Genomic DNA, 15,247 nt, shown 5'->3' with positions numbered 1-15,247 from the left:
CTACTTTTCAAAGAAATAAAAATGAAAGAAAACAGGATTTTCTGTGTTACTGTACTGATAAATTACTGAACATATTTCACTGTTCACTTAATTGACTACTTGAAAGCCACCACATTATTATATTGCATTTCAGTCATGTGATATACTGAAAACCATGATACACGGTTCCTGACTCCTATTATTCTTCAGGTTTGGCTGAGATACCTGTACAACATCATAGTTTACTCACTATTAAGTTAAAAGTTCTAAAACTAATGTACCATATTCCAGTCTTTCCGAGTCATTTAACAACTCTTTATAATTTGAAAAGTAAAGCTCGCACAAAATCCAAGCACAGTTTATTTTTGTCCACATTAAAACAGTGGCAGAAGTGGAGCAGCAGCGAACGCCCCCTAAGATTTCCTATCTCAGAGCCCATCACCGCAAGCCATTAACTTTCAAACCTCAATTTCCTCCCTCGCACTGTACTCGTTTATGGGAATCTTCCCTTCATTGAGAGATGGTGCACTATCAAGAACAAACATCTTTAATTAAAACATCCCCACCACTTCCTTCCCTTTCATGTGCACTTTGGATTCATCCCTCCTGTGCATTGGGACTGAGAGAAAAAGAAAAGAAAGCCAACAAATCGGTGTGAAAGTGTTAGGAGAGCCATGTTCTTTGGCTAACCTGACCCAATGGCCCTCACGTACATGTCACTTCAGGCTCAATTACCGTGCAGGACGACTATCTCTTTAATAGAAGGAGATAACAGCATAATCCCAAATGCAGACTGATTTAATGACTTTTGCTTTAATTAACAAAAATACAATGATGATGGTAATGGTAGTGGTCCCTGGTTGTCTTCGGCTCCATTGTTTGAGGAGATCATGCATTCGGCCCTAATGGGGCGCAGAAGGAAAATCTGAAAGGACATTCTTTAAAGAGATGGGCTAAAAGTGAGAACAGAAGTAATTTAAGCCAATGCCAAAGTCAATGTCAAAGCATGAGAATTTCTCTCACTTCAACTTCACCTACTTATGACTTTCTTTCCACCAACATCTAAAACTACTTAGTGTCAAAAGTAGATGATTCTGTTGAAAACAGGAATTCTCACACAAGTACCCATAACATTTTTGCCCTACATGGACACTCAAAGATTTTTTGTCAAAATGAGGCATTGTATGACACACAACTGAAAGGTAGGTCTGTTTTTCATATCCTTTTGCCAATGGAATTTGTGGCCTTCCTTTCATTTTATTTCCCACGCCATGGCAATTACACTCTCATGGTTACATAATTATCTGAAGGCACTGAAAAAAAAAAATATATATATATATATATATATATATATATATATATATATATATATATATATATATATATACATATATTTCTCTTGAACTTTAAAAGTAGCACTGTTCTTTTGATAAAACTCAGTTCAAACTTTCTTTATAGCTAGGAGACTGGACTGGCCCATGAAAGTAGCCTGGGGGCTTTTCTGGAGGCTCAGTATTGTGTCCTAGTGTATGTTCCTTAGTGTAATGATTAAAGAAATCTCTAATTGATCTAACTTCTGTAAAACTAAAGTCTGTAAAAATATGCTGATTTTGCTTTGGTTAATATGAATGCTAATAATACACCAAATAAAAAAAATAAATAAATAAAGATTTTTTTAACATTGTTTTTGTGTATTGTCACATTTCTCTCATTTCAGAGCTCAGTTCATCATGGGAAATATTGTTGATACTGAAAACATTCATCTTATTATCTCGCATTTTAATACACTCATAACAAAGGAACTCCTGAATAGTTTCAAGGATGGCTACACCCATGGTCAATATGGCAACTGACGCCATTGTGGGCTACTAATCGAAAGGTTTATCCCAGGATCACCAAGCTGCCACAGTTGTCCTTTAACCATTAATTGCTCCAGGGCACTACAATCTCTGAACCCAAGCTCTGACCACCAACTTCCTTTCAATATGTGAAGAAAAGCATCTCCTTATATTACTTGTGTACATGTTTAATGACAATAAAGGCTAATTTTTGGTTTAGTCAGGACATCATTCAAGATATCAAACTTCCCAGAAAAATGTTTTAATATGAAAAAAAAACAGCCTCCCTATATAAATATAGCAAATCATTTATCTTCTTAAAGAAATTCTTCAGCAGGTCCAGATTCTGATTTGTTTATGCTGCTAATGCACAGCCATGATTGAGTGATCTGATGAAGTGATTGTTTTGCTCATTAGAATTCCCTAGATTTCATGCTTATCTTGAACAAATTTGTATCATTTAATGGCTTTTCACCACATCAATCACATTCAGTATGAAAGCTGTCTCAAAACATGAGTCATTATGTTCCCATTATATCAGATCATAAGATGTGAGAATCCATTTAGGGCACAACTGAACAAACATACGTAAAAACTTTAAAATGAATGAGTTGTTCTAAACAGGAAGTGTAGATAGGACAAACTAAGCAAGGACATCTATTTACATAGTTATAGCAATACAAAAACGTAGAAAAGAAACCCATTATTTTTTCATCAGTTCCCAGAAATGTGAACAATATTGATAAAATTCAGCCTCAAAAGATTTAGGGAAGCTCCTGGCTTGTGGAAGCTCCTTCTAATGGCAAATGTGTGTGCAGGTGGGAGTGAAAATAAGATGGAGGAAGTGAGATAACAAGGGACATCCCCATAACATTAGTGGACATTCAGTTTTGGTCTGCTGGATGGAAATCCCTATAGTATTATGCAGAAATGTTAGAAGGAGGTTCTGGTAACTTTATAAATGTTACAGATATATCCTACATTGAGAACTTTAGTGCTATAGAGCTTGCTTTCATAATACTATTATAAAATACTAGTCCATATTTATGGGCAGAGAGGAGTCAGGGGCTCAGTGTAAGCTTTTCTCAGGGAGTTGAGGATTTTTAGCCCCTAGTCTCACCCAAGGCCCCGGGTTTTGGCTTCCTGCATTAGCATTTCTGATTTTTAGTGGTTACCGATGGGATATGTTAAGATTTGAATCATGCACCAGCATACGTGCAGAGTCAGGCTGAAAAAAAAAATGAAACAGTTTTAGCACTTCGATTTACTCTAGCTGTGCATAAACTCAATCTGGAGTCAGTGGCCCTTTCATTTTTCTTGATTGTCAGTTACAAAATTTGACTCCAACTGTTGCAAAATTTTCCAATCTCTGGTTGATCAAAACAGACTGGGGTCTGCGTTCATCCTGTACAAACTCACCGCAGAACCAATCATGAACTTGTAAATTACTTATGAAAAAAATCTAAAACATTTCTAACAACTGGGGGCCCTAATCTTAAAGGGAGCCACTAAACTGCAGCCAAGACTCTCAAGAAATAAAGGTACCAACCTGTACTTTTACTTGTTACTGTTGTGGTGCCTTGAAGGGTCTCGCTCACTTGGGAAACCTTATGTGGCTTTAACGGTATATGTGTGGTCCTTCAGGTCCAACTATGTACCTTATATGAAAAAGATACATACTGAAGGTACAAAAGAAGTATCCTTGATGGTTGACCCCAGCAACAAGGAAAGGTACAGTTTGATATCTTTATTTCTGAGAGTGTAGGCTAGTCTGCGGTTAATCCTCCCCAGTTCCAAAAAGGATAAATATTTCTAAATATTTTTTGACATTTGGTTACGGCTACGGCATCCAACTTTAAGCAGCTGCGTTTTATAGTTTGGCTCAAAAATCAAGTAAATTAATCAAGTAAACCACGCATTGCCAAAACCACGGCAGGGGGCAGAGCTTTCTCTTACCAAGCCCCAAAATTATGGAATAGTCTCCCAGTTAATGTACGTGAAGCAGACACGGTCTCGGTGTTTAAGTCGAGGTTGAAGACTTGTTTATTTAACCTAGCATTTAGCGACTAGTGTTTTTATCAAAGGAGTAGATCTGGGGGACTCGTGGATGTTGAGTTTTATCTCCATACGGTGACTGTGAGTGTACCTAACCACTTTCCTTCTCCTTCTGCCGAGCTACACTCCTGAGCTGCCGGTGATCCAGACCCCACTACGCTCTGGACCAGATGAGCATCACTCCTGAGCTGCCGGTGATCCAGACCTCCCCCCCTTCACTCTGGACCTGTCCACCGGCAATGCTTCATACTGCCACGAAAACGCTTCAGCTGTTTTCCATGGACTACACCAACACACATTGTGCTCACACACACGCACACTACAGTGTAAACCCATATGAGGATGGGTTCTCTGTTGAGCCTGGTTCCTCTCAAGGTTTCTTCCTATCACCATCTCAGGGAGTTTTTCCTTGCCACCGTCGCCCTGCTTGCTCATCAGAGACGGCACACACACACACACTTCACTTTACTTTTGTTTGTGTAAAGCTGCTTTGAGACAATGACCTTTGTAAAAAGCGCTATACAAATAAAAATGAATTGAATTGAATTGAATTAAATGCAATGCAACAAGTAAATTTTGGGCATAAAAAGGGAGCCAAGTGTAATTTTTGATTCATATCTTGCCTGAGATTGCTGTCTTCAGGATTGAGTTGTGTTTGTGCCATGGCAAATTCATCACTGTCATTTCACAGTGAAAGTGGTAAGTGTTTTTCGACGGTTAAATACCGGCTTTCGAATTTCGGTAATTTCTTAAAGTAAAAGTGCTCTGTGTTTGTTAAGAACTTAAGAACTTAAGAATTAAGTTCTACAATTAATTAAGAACTCTCTTATCAGGCTCTTGCCTCCACTTTTCTGTACTTAAGTAATGTGTTCAGCACATTATTGTACTGATTGATGACTAAGAGGCTTTATTAATCTTCTACTTGCTCCTAATGAATCAAGACCTGAATGCTTCAGTCCAGGGTCCAGACATATTTTTGCCAAATTCATACTCACCAAAGATATGAGTCAAGACTTCAGGTGCCATGCATATGAATAAAGCAGGTAAGCAGGTTTGGATTGACGGTACTCAAAGCATAAGCTACAAGAAAATGAACAAGTTTATATAAGATTGGAAAATTTGCAGGAGAATAGTGATTAATTTATGAGACAGCATAGAATAAGAGGAAAATTATGTTCCTCTTTCGGCTGCTCCCGTTAGGGGTTGCCACCGTGGATCATTGGTCCACATATTTGACTTGGCACAGTTTTTACCCCAGCTGCCCTTCCTGACGCAACCCTCCCCAATTTTATCCCGGCTTGGGACCGGCACTGAGAGCACACTGTTGCGTGCAACCCCAGCGGCTGGGTTCAGGAATCAAACCCAGGCCGCATCGGTGGCCTAACCACTAGTCTTCCAGGGACTCAAGAGGAAAATTATGTAATATCTATAAATAGTACTAATATAAAAATTTCAATATTAATATGACACAAGTATAAAATGTCTACACAGATACCCTCAGTGAACGGAGCTAACCAGAAAACACGGCATGATACTGTAATAAATAGTGACATTATCAGTAAACTTAAGCGAGACTGTGAGTAGTGGTAGTTACCCCTATTAGCTTGTGAAGCTGGAAGCAAGTATTCACCACTTCTATAACTCTTACAAGAATGTTCTCAGTCCTCCATGTTCTTACAAAGTCACTTTTCAAGAACATTTCTCCCAGGAACACAAGCCTGTGGAGTTTGGCTTGGATTCCGGTGTGCTTTGTTTCCAGTTTTTTGTAGCCTTGACCCCAGGCCCAGTTGTGGACATGATTATCGATTTACCTTGATTCACCTTATCTGGCAGAGTTCTGACTCCAGGTGTGGAGTTTGATGATGTTTCTCAGGAAAGCTGAAATAAATTAGCAAGTATAACCAGCTGCCTGTGGCTTCAGTGCATTCCCCCAGCTAATGAATGCCAAATAATCTTCCCATATTAACCCTTTGTGGGTTGTGTTCTATATGTATAAGACAGGGAAAAGCAGTTTTATTTATGTAATATTTGTAATTTGTAATATTTGTACTCATACTTGTATAGAAACAAGTTACCTTTGTTACAGTGGATATAAACAGTAGTTCCTTCACCAGCCTCTTTCTTTTTCTCTCTCTGCCATGCTACCAAGAAACTGCAAAGCCCCCCATCTTGAAGACTGTCTTGTGCCAGAAAACTAAACCTGATCAGGGTAAATCAGGGTGGCATGATGGCACAGCAAGTAGCACTGCCTCCTTACAGCTCCAGGGTCCCAGGTTTGATCCTCAGGCTCCTGTCTGTGTGGAATCTCTGTGCATGTTCTCCACAACGGTGTCCTCTGGGTTCTCACTCACCTCCCAAAAACATGCCAGTAGGTCTATTGGCTAAGATAAAGATGTTCCTGGGATAGGTTCTGGATCCACTCTGACCCTGACAAGAATAAAGTGGTTACTGAAAGTAAGTGAGGATAAAGTGTTTAATAAAGACGAATGAATAATTACAAAGAGATTATATATTTAAAAATGCCTACAAACCCAAAAATAGACCAAACCTCCCCTACCTGAAGGTATATATCACACCCCACTCTGCACAACCTTTCAAGTCTCTACATTGGCTCAACTGGACCCACTATTCCTCAAGGCACAAAGAAGACATGTATCAAGACTTCTCTCTATACAGGCACCCAGGTGGTGGAATAAACTGCCCTCAGCTGTCCGAACAGCTGAGTCACTGGCTGTCTTCAAATGAAGAATGAAGACCTACCTCTTCAATGAGCACTAAATTAAATTTTTAAAAACCTTTGACTTGTATTTTCTTGCTGTACTAACATCTCTATAACAGGGTTTTAACTTTTTTAGGTATTTTTAGACCCTGACTTATTGAACTAGCATGAGGATATATTTTAGATGAAGCCTACAAAGCACTTCTTTAGGATGCTCTGCATAAGGGCGTCTGCTAAAAGCTGTAAATGTAAACATAAATACGTATACAGTGTACTTATACACTGCTCTTTGATGGGTTCAAATGTAGGTGAAGTTTTATTTTATGGTTTTGCATATGGATTTAACCCTGAGTAAATACTGTTCAGTTTTTTTATAACCCAGGAGGAAAAGCTTTCAGGGTTTATCACCCTCAGCATGGCAGGAAAATAACGTTGGTGATAACCGTGAGATTGTGAGCACCTGTGGTGGAAAACTTCAGCCTGTAATCGATCATTCCTCTCTGTGTGATAGTATATAAAGAAGTGGCATAACAATACTGAACTATGCGAGTTCTGACTGACTGCAGTCATGCTGAGATTCCTTTTGCTGAGTGTCCTGGTGGCCCTGGGTAAGCCATCACTCTCATACAAACCTAGAAAATTAGATACATTCAGCAAAAAAAATAAAAAAAATGTAATGGATGTGACCTTAAGATTAATATTTTTTTGCTCATATTGTACTTGTTTTTGCTTAAGGCTGCATCAGACCACTACTGTTCCTGAATAACAAGTAGAATGTACTTTCACTGAAAGTGTATAAAAGGCTGTGGATGTATGTAACTGTGTATTGTGTGTGTTTGTGTGTGTGTGTGTGTGTAGCTCTGGCCGAAGAGAGGCCTGCGCCCAGGTACATGGAGAATATGGGGGAGAGAGTTGTGGGTGGAGAGGTGGCCCGACCTAACTCATGGCGCTGGCAGGTAAATTATTGTTCTTTTATAAGGAGTTGCAGACATCAGTTTATGGAATTTGCAAACTTAAAAACTCCCAAACTAAATATTTACCAGTAAACAAACTTGTTGAGCAAATGATTTCAAAATTGTGATTTATATATATATATATATATATATATATATATATATATATATATATATATATATATACGCACACAATCAAAGTAGAATTTTGTATAAACTATTTGTGCAGTCACAAATGGCTTCAGGTTGATGATATGTGATCACACCTTAACAAATTAACATTCTCTCTCGTTCTCTCTCTCTGTAGATCTCACTTCAGTATTTGTCTGGCAGTTCCTACTACCACACATGTGGTGGAACTCTGATCAGGTCTCGTTGGGTTATGACTGCTGCTCACTGTGTCGACACGTGAGTCATAAACTCATATAGAACACAGTTTAACATGGGTTATTAACAACATCAGATCTGTGTAGATAATCAGATTGTGCTCTATCTGTCAGAAAATGTCACAGCACAAAGGTCATTACAAAATGATCTCTACAGTCCAATAAGATTCAAGTAAATTCAATTTTGTTTGTTTTATTTGTTTAGTGCTTTTAACAATAGACTATAGAAATTCAGACTGTATAGAAATTCAGATGAAGATTTAAATCCCTCATGAGAAAGCCAGCAGTGACAATCACAAGGAAAAACTCCTTGATATGACATGAGGAAGAAACCTTCAGAGGAACCAGACTCAAATGGGGACATCCTCTTCTGGGCAACACCAGATAGCGGGATTATAAATCATTACAATATTCAGGTGTAGAAGCATGAAGTACTAAGTGTGTTGAAGGATGTTCAGTATGAGCTTCTTGTGAATAGGAGACCTGAATTGACAGTACACAGGACAGTCTTTATGATTACAACAAACATTAGAAGATAGTTAGTAATAATCAAAGGAAAATTTTTACTAGGAGTGTAATGTGGATAAAATAGGGGTAATATGGTCAAACTTTCTGGTTCTAGTAAGGACACTAGCTGCTGCATTCTTTACTACTGGAGCTAAGAATATAAGAGATAATAAAAGCATGAAATAGTTTTTCTTCACCATGCACTGGTATTATATTTTTTGAAACTGAAAAAAGGCTATCCTAAGACTATTATCTACATGGGCTTCAAACAAGAAACTGGACTCCATAATCACAACAAGGCCTTTTACTGCTGCACATGGTGTAACTAAAAAACACCATCCACAGTGACTGCATCTGTAGAAGTAGTTTTTATTGCCAGAATTCATTCAGAAAACATAACTCAGCATCCACTGTCTAATGTCCTTTATACATTCCGCAATATTATTAAGCTGGCATTGGTCACATGGCCTTGCTGAAACATACAGCTGTGTGACATCCACGTAGCAGTGGAAGCTAAGACAAAAACCATACTTTGCTTTGTATGCATAGAGAATTCACTATTAACATTTACAATGTGCAAGCCCAGAGCCACAGAAGAGCAGGAAATTTTTCAGTCTGTCTAAGAGAATATTGTGATCTATGGTATCAAAAGTTTAGATCAAGTTTGAGATCAAGTAATATAAGCATGGAGACACAAGCTTGGTTGGCAGCCAGTAGTAGGTCTTTTGCTATTTTAATCAGTGCTGTTTCAATACTGTGATAAGGCCTAAAGAGAAAACATATAACATATAAAATATAATCAAAAATTAATTTAACAAAAGATATTTAATGGGAAGTAATGAACTAAAGTGAAAGTAAAAGAACTAGGTACAAGAAATTAAAAAAATGAAATAAAAAATACTGTTGTCTTATTATTGTAAAATACTAGTGGGGAGACACAAGTGGGGAGACAATATCTTTTTGTTTTTAAATAAGCAGAAAAAATAAGTGAAGTAATAATATATAAATTAATACTTAACAGTCAGTGAAGTACTGATATTTCTATTGACAGTTTACTATTTCTACTGATATATAAACAATGAAAATATACGTATAGATATATAAACAATTGTTATGTGTTTCTTATGTTATACAAATATATCTTTACAGGCAGAGAACATGGCGTGTTGTCCTGGGAGATCATGACATTTATACCCAGGAGGGCACAGAGCAGTATAAGACTGTCAGTGCTGTCTACATTCACCCTCAGTGGAACTCCAACAATGTTGCTGCAGGGTACGAGATCACTAATACTAACATTTCACTGTACAGAAGATAAACTCATTATTGATACTAGCTGCAAATATTAACAGACATTCTGCAGTGTTTCATCATATTATATGAGCATACAAATAGAATCACAGAGCCAGTGAGGTTCTGAATCTGAATCATCGTGCTATAGAATCTGAATTACAGAACAAATGAGCTTCTATATGTGACTCAGACCTAAACAACTTCTGAATTTGAATTCTAGAGCTAAAGCACTTCCGAATCTGAATCATGAAGTCAAGGAGCATTTGTTTAGCTGTGTCTTTCCACCTCAGTTTTGGCTAAAGGAAAGCGTAAAATTATCTATGCTTGGAAACAAGGAGACCTCACATGCTCATCTGTTCAGATCTATCCTACTGTCCTCCTGCCAATTCCCTATTTGCATGTTTACTTCAGCTTTACTTGATAATGTCTGACATTGTTGGCATTCCAACCAGTGGCATTCCGATGGCCTTCTGCTGTGTTATCCAAGGCATTATAGACAGGATCACCCATAAGACTTTTGTGCACCATGTCAATGGTAATGCACTGGGCCTCCTTGACCATGTAATTTTCATTATCAAGAGGACACTTGGAATCATCGCCACCTTTCCCTGATTGTGGGATGTACAACATTAAGCGTACCTTTTGGTTGCAATCACCTAAGCTTTAAATGAAGGGCTTTTCATAGGTGACTTGATTCACCTGTTCCACCTGGATGTCATTAAATCAAAGTCCAGTGACCATTTTTGTGATCAACAAAGTGAATTCCCTCACTTCACAAGCTCATTCTGGAATCATGCTTCAATTTTCCATCATTGCACAGAATAGAGACAACTTGTCATGCAGAAAGACTTAGGACCCAGACTGAATATACCTGAGCAGGAATTTTTTTTTAAAGTCGTTTCATAGTCATTATGGTTTTTTATCAGACACAAAAGATTACTTATTCTACATTTAGACTCATAAATTCAGTTTATTTCCTGCCCTGTTCTCAGGTATGACATTGCTCTGCTGCGTCTGTCTTCTGATGCCACCCTGAACTCATATGTGCAGCTGGCAGCTCTGCCTCCCTCGGGTCAGGTCCTGCCCAACAACAACCCCTGTTACATCACGGGCTGGGGAAGAACTCAGAGTCAGTGAGCTAATTACACCACAGTATTGTTGAATTCTTGAATCTGGTTAGAAGGTGTTTATTACTATTATTTATTTTAATAAAAGCAGTTCTAATAGTAGTTCTGGACTTGGTGGAAACTCCACATAATCTAATAGTCTAATATTTAGACTAATAACTCTATTTTTAATAATAAACTAATTAACAAGTTAAACTATTTATCCAGGAAAACATGTAATTGTTGATATGGTAAAGCATTTGGTAAGGAGATGTTTAAGGAAGGAGTCTCGGGCGACAGCACTTTGTTAAAGTTAGTAAGTATTCTGCCATGGGCGAGTCTTCAGGACAGAGGACTTTCTGGTTTCGCATTCGCATGACAATCTGCATTTTTTTCTTAGTAACGTAAAGAGAGAGAATAAAAGAAAAGCTTGTGAGGGAATGACTGTTTATAGCTGATATAAGTGATAACAGGAACTGACTTGTCTGGTGGACATTCCATAAGATTAAATGTGTCTATGAACAGTTAAAAAGCATGGCATGTCATTCATTAATCAATTAAATTAAATAAATTTTAATTACTGGCAAATATATAGTGTAAGAGAAATAAAACACTCCAGGGTGGGCTGTCATAGGAAAATAATCATCTTAGGGGTGGTAATCACACCACCCTGTCGTGGACTATTTTCCTATAACAGCAAACTTCATTTAATCGCCAAATTCAATTGGGGACATACAGTATTTTATCTTGGAAGGAAGGTCAGGTCAGAGTTCAGCTACAGGACATAGTTTATATATGGTCTTTCAGGTCAAATGCACAGTTTGACCTCTGATTCCCTCTCCCTTGCAACTTGTTTTATACTGAGCCAGAAAATTTTGTTTATCCTAGCAAATGATGGTCCAATATAAAGGTTTGAAAGTGTGCTAGATATGTTAATTTAGAATTTATCTTAGGTTAAATTTAATGTTTTGTCATCTCTCCAGCTGGCGGCCAGATCTCTGCTCAGCTGAAACAGGCCTATCTGCCTGTGGTGGACCATCAGACATGCTCAAGCAGCAGCTGGTGGGGCAGCACGGTCAAGACCACCATGGTGTGTGCTGGAGGCTACAATGAATCTGGTTGCCAGGTCTGTGTTAAAATATGTTGATGAAGGTCTTCTGTTGTCTGGGTCATTTTAAATGTATAAATAGACAAAAAAGTAAAGTGTGACTTTCTACTAATACACCAAAAGAGATAAAACAAGTCTATGTGTGCACAACAGTAAATATAATAGTTCTTTTATGACTACAGGGTGACTCTGGTGGCCCCCTGAACTGTCAAGTCAACGGGCAGTACGTGGTCCATGGAGTTACCAGCTTCGTGTCATCCCTGGGCTGCAACACTGTGAGGAAACCCACTGTCTTCACCCGCGTCTCGGCCTACATTAGCTGGATCAGTGGCGTAAGTGCACTTACTCTTTAGCGCTTCATACTGACACTTCAAAATTAAGAAAGATTTGTTGAAAAAAGTATGCATCTTTAATGGGTAATTCCCCAGTTTTATTACTACTACTATGTAGTTGTTAAGTAAATACACAAGTACAGCCTTGACATAAACAACATGCTAGTTAGCTAGCTAGCTAAACTTGAGTGTATGCAGTTTAAACTTCCATACTGATTTTGTGAAATAAAGTTAAGATATGGGGTAGGTTTATCTTGATGTTTTCTTTACTCTGTAAGATCATCAGTAAGAACATTCAATTTCTGTCCCTATAGAAAATCACAAGAACAAAGCTATTAAGTTACTTTTGACTGATATTACTTGCTACATGATCTTATTTTTCTGTATTTCTTTCCCCATTAATTTCAGATTGTTGGATAAACTGGATGGATATGTTGAAGCCAGACTGACATCTGAATCACATGTCCCCTATGCACACAAGCAATGGAGCAAAAAAAAATCTGCAATAAACACCCTGTATCTGTTAAAGTCATTCTTGAATTAGTTCTTGTTTTTTGCAATCAAATGCCCAGAGCATGCATAATTCTTTATTACAATACATGATTTAGCAATGAAGCTGTTCAGTTGCTCATACTGAATAATATAAACATGATCCTAATGCCATAGCTGTAAATAAACTAATAAGCTGAGTGAATCTGTTCTGTCATGTTCAACTCAAAATCTACCAGAAAAACACAAACTCAAAATTCATGAATATGAACCAGAGAGTTACATTTGGTAAAGATACTACACAGCAAATAATGTAACTTTTAGTATTTGGTGTTGTTTAGCTAGATTATTGATAATGGTTGGAAAATTATTGAACAAATCCCATAAAAACAGTAGATAACTGTCAGCTTATGTAAGCTATGTGTAAATGGCATATGTGATTCTACACCCTATTAGTCATCTCAGTCCCTCTAAAATATTCAGTCAATTGATCTTCCTATATCTTAATTCAGTTCCTTTAAGTTTATAATCTTTACTTGTTAATGCACAGCAGTAAACAATCTGTGTCCCCAGACTCAGTTTAAACTGAACTGTCTAGTGCAAGCTTTCCAGATTTTTTTGCTCACACCACAAGTCCAAGTCTGCTCACTGCTGGTTGATGTTTCTATGGAGAATTGAAAGTCTTCCACTTTGTGATGCCTTCACCTGATTGGCTAAGCAAAACATGGCAGCATCACTCATTTGTGTTCATTTGAGCTTCACTGAACATTTGCCAGGAAACATCTGGATATGTATTTTCTAAAGTTAGATCACCCAAACCAAAAAACAGACATTCAGCCTACACTGCAATTTCATTATTTTGTGTGCATTACCATTAGCTAGCTAAGGTTGTGTGGTTTTGTTAGTAAGAAATGAACAGAGAATCAAAACAAGATAAATAGTTTTACTCTCTTATTACTCCTTGTTCAACTAGTAACAAGCATAACTTTTCAAAATATTAAGATCATTATTCATTTAGGCTATATTTGGATGTGGGAAAAAATGTTTTACACATAGCACTGCATGAGGACAGAGAGACGCCAGGACAGTGACACCACAAATGAAGGCAGGGAGAAAAAAAATAAACCAATTAATAATACAAAAAAGCCTGTGTCAAAGGCAGTGCAGAGAAAGAGAGAGAGTGCAGGGTGAGAGGTTATAAAAGATTAATTGTAATGTGTTTCCTGTAATAAAGTACTATATTTATGGGCTAAGAGTCAGTTGAAAAAATATATAAGTAGAACTCGACACCATCTTGCCCAACAAGTCCTTCTTGTTATTAATTTGTATGACTGAAATACCCTTAAAATATACTTCAAGGCTATTGAAGAAAAACTAGACATTTGCCCTTTTTGTGACCTTGACCCTGTTTGGAGCAATTCCAAGATCTAATCAGTTCATGTACTGGTTACAGTGATAGCACCTTGTTCTTGAGATATCACTCTAACAAGGATCCCAGATGTACAGATAACAACTGCAGTGGCAGAGGCATAAAAATGAATTCCTAATATTGTAATCAAGCAATTTTCCCAGTGTCCACAAATATGTTCTCTGAAACTCTAATAGAAACAAAAGTAAACCTATGAACAATATAAAAGTTCAACAGGTATTGTACAACCATATTATTTGCTATAGACCTTTGCTGTCAAATCTGTTACTTTTCGCAAAATAATGTATTTGATTAAGCCATGTGATTTTGATCAAATCAAGTGATGTCATTACACTGGTACTTCATGACGAGGTATTAAACTGTAGAGTGTGGTACAACCTTATTTTTTATTTTATTTATGCCATACCATGTTAAGGCAATCATATTACCTTTTTTAGATTTCATACATTATGCTGTTTTCCCGTATCCATCATCACATGAGGCTGACATATGCACAGAAATGTAAACCTTGTTATAGTTAAACCTGTTATTTAATAAGATATCAAGGTATGTACTGTGCAATACGTACAGTAACAGGGTTGACAGTTTGCTATAGTAGAGACTATAATAATCAGAAAGGGTATTTCTAATTATGTAAGAGCAAATATAGTATATAAGTAAAAAATTAATCAAACATTTAGAGATAAAGAACACTGTTTAGAAATGGCACATGCAGCCACAATATTATACATTTGATCATGAATGTGGACAAATGATCATCAAAAGATTTGAAAGATGAGAACAACACATATTCATGGGAAAATACAGATTGGCCAGTAAGGCTGTAATTTCCACCACCATTATCAAAAGACCATGTAATTGATGGTCTTCTGTCCAGAATCATGGAGATCATTTAGTGCTCTACTGACGTGGAAAATTCTCACTGTTTGTTTTGAAGCACCTGATTTACTGAACTGGGCTGAGTTTCCCCAAAAGCACTGCAGCACTAAGATCATTAGTAAATGCTAGAGTGAGAATTGCATTGAACACTTTCTCTACAAGTTAAGATAATTT

At 37.3% G+C, this 15,247-nt stretch overlaps 1 protein-coding gene across 1 annotated transcript; it reads left to right on the top strand.

The window, feature by feature from the left end:
- The first annotated feature begins 7,107 nt into the window (after positions 1-7,107).
- Positions 7,108-12,808, top strand: cela1.6 (chymotrypsin like elastase family member 1, tandem duplicate 6). The gene is made up of 8 exons (XM_026932416.3): positions 7,108-7,199; positions 7,450-7,547; positions 7,852-7,952; positions 9,587-9,712; positions 10,723-10,859; positions 11,820-11,962; positions 12,127-12,276; positions 12,685-12,808. The coding sequence occupies exons 1-8, from the start codon at positions 7,160-7,162 to the stop codon at positions 12,694-12,696; spliced, it is 807 nt and encodes a 268-aa protein (XP_026788217.1). The 5' UTR covers positions 7,108-7,159; the 3' UTR covers positions 12,697-12,808.
- The last annotated feature ends 2,439 nt before the right edge of the window (positions 12,809-15,247 follow it).

Source organism: Pangasianodon hypophthalmus, chromosome 20, assembly GCF_027358585.1.
Source record: "Pangasianodon hypophthalmus isolate fPanHyp1 chromosome 20, fPanHyp1.pri, whole genome shotgun sequence".
NCBI lineage: Eukaryota > Metazoa > Chordata > Actinopteri > Siluriformes > Pangasiidae > Pangasianodon > Pangasianodon hypophthalmus.
The sequence above is the reverse complement of the archived record's forward strand: the minus strand, read 5'-3'. Positions and strand labels throughout refer to the sequence as shown.

Coding starts and splice junctions, on each gene's coding strand:
- cela1.6 (XM_026932416.3), top strand. CDS start 7,160: ATGCTGAGATTCCTTTTGCTGAGTGTCCTGGTGGCCCTGG. Junction 7,548..7,851: donor CTAACTCATGGCGCTGGCAG/GTAAATTATTGT, acceptor CTCTCTCTGTAG/ATCTCACTTCAGTATTTGTC. Junction 10,860..11,819: donor GGGCTGGGGAAGAACTCAGA/GTCAGTGAGCTA, acceptor TCATCTCTCCAG/CTGGCGGCCAGATCTCTGCT.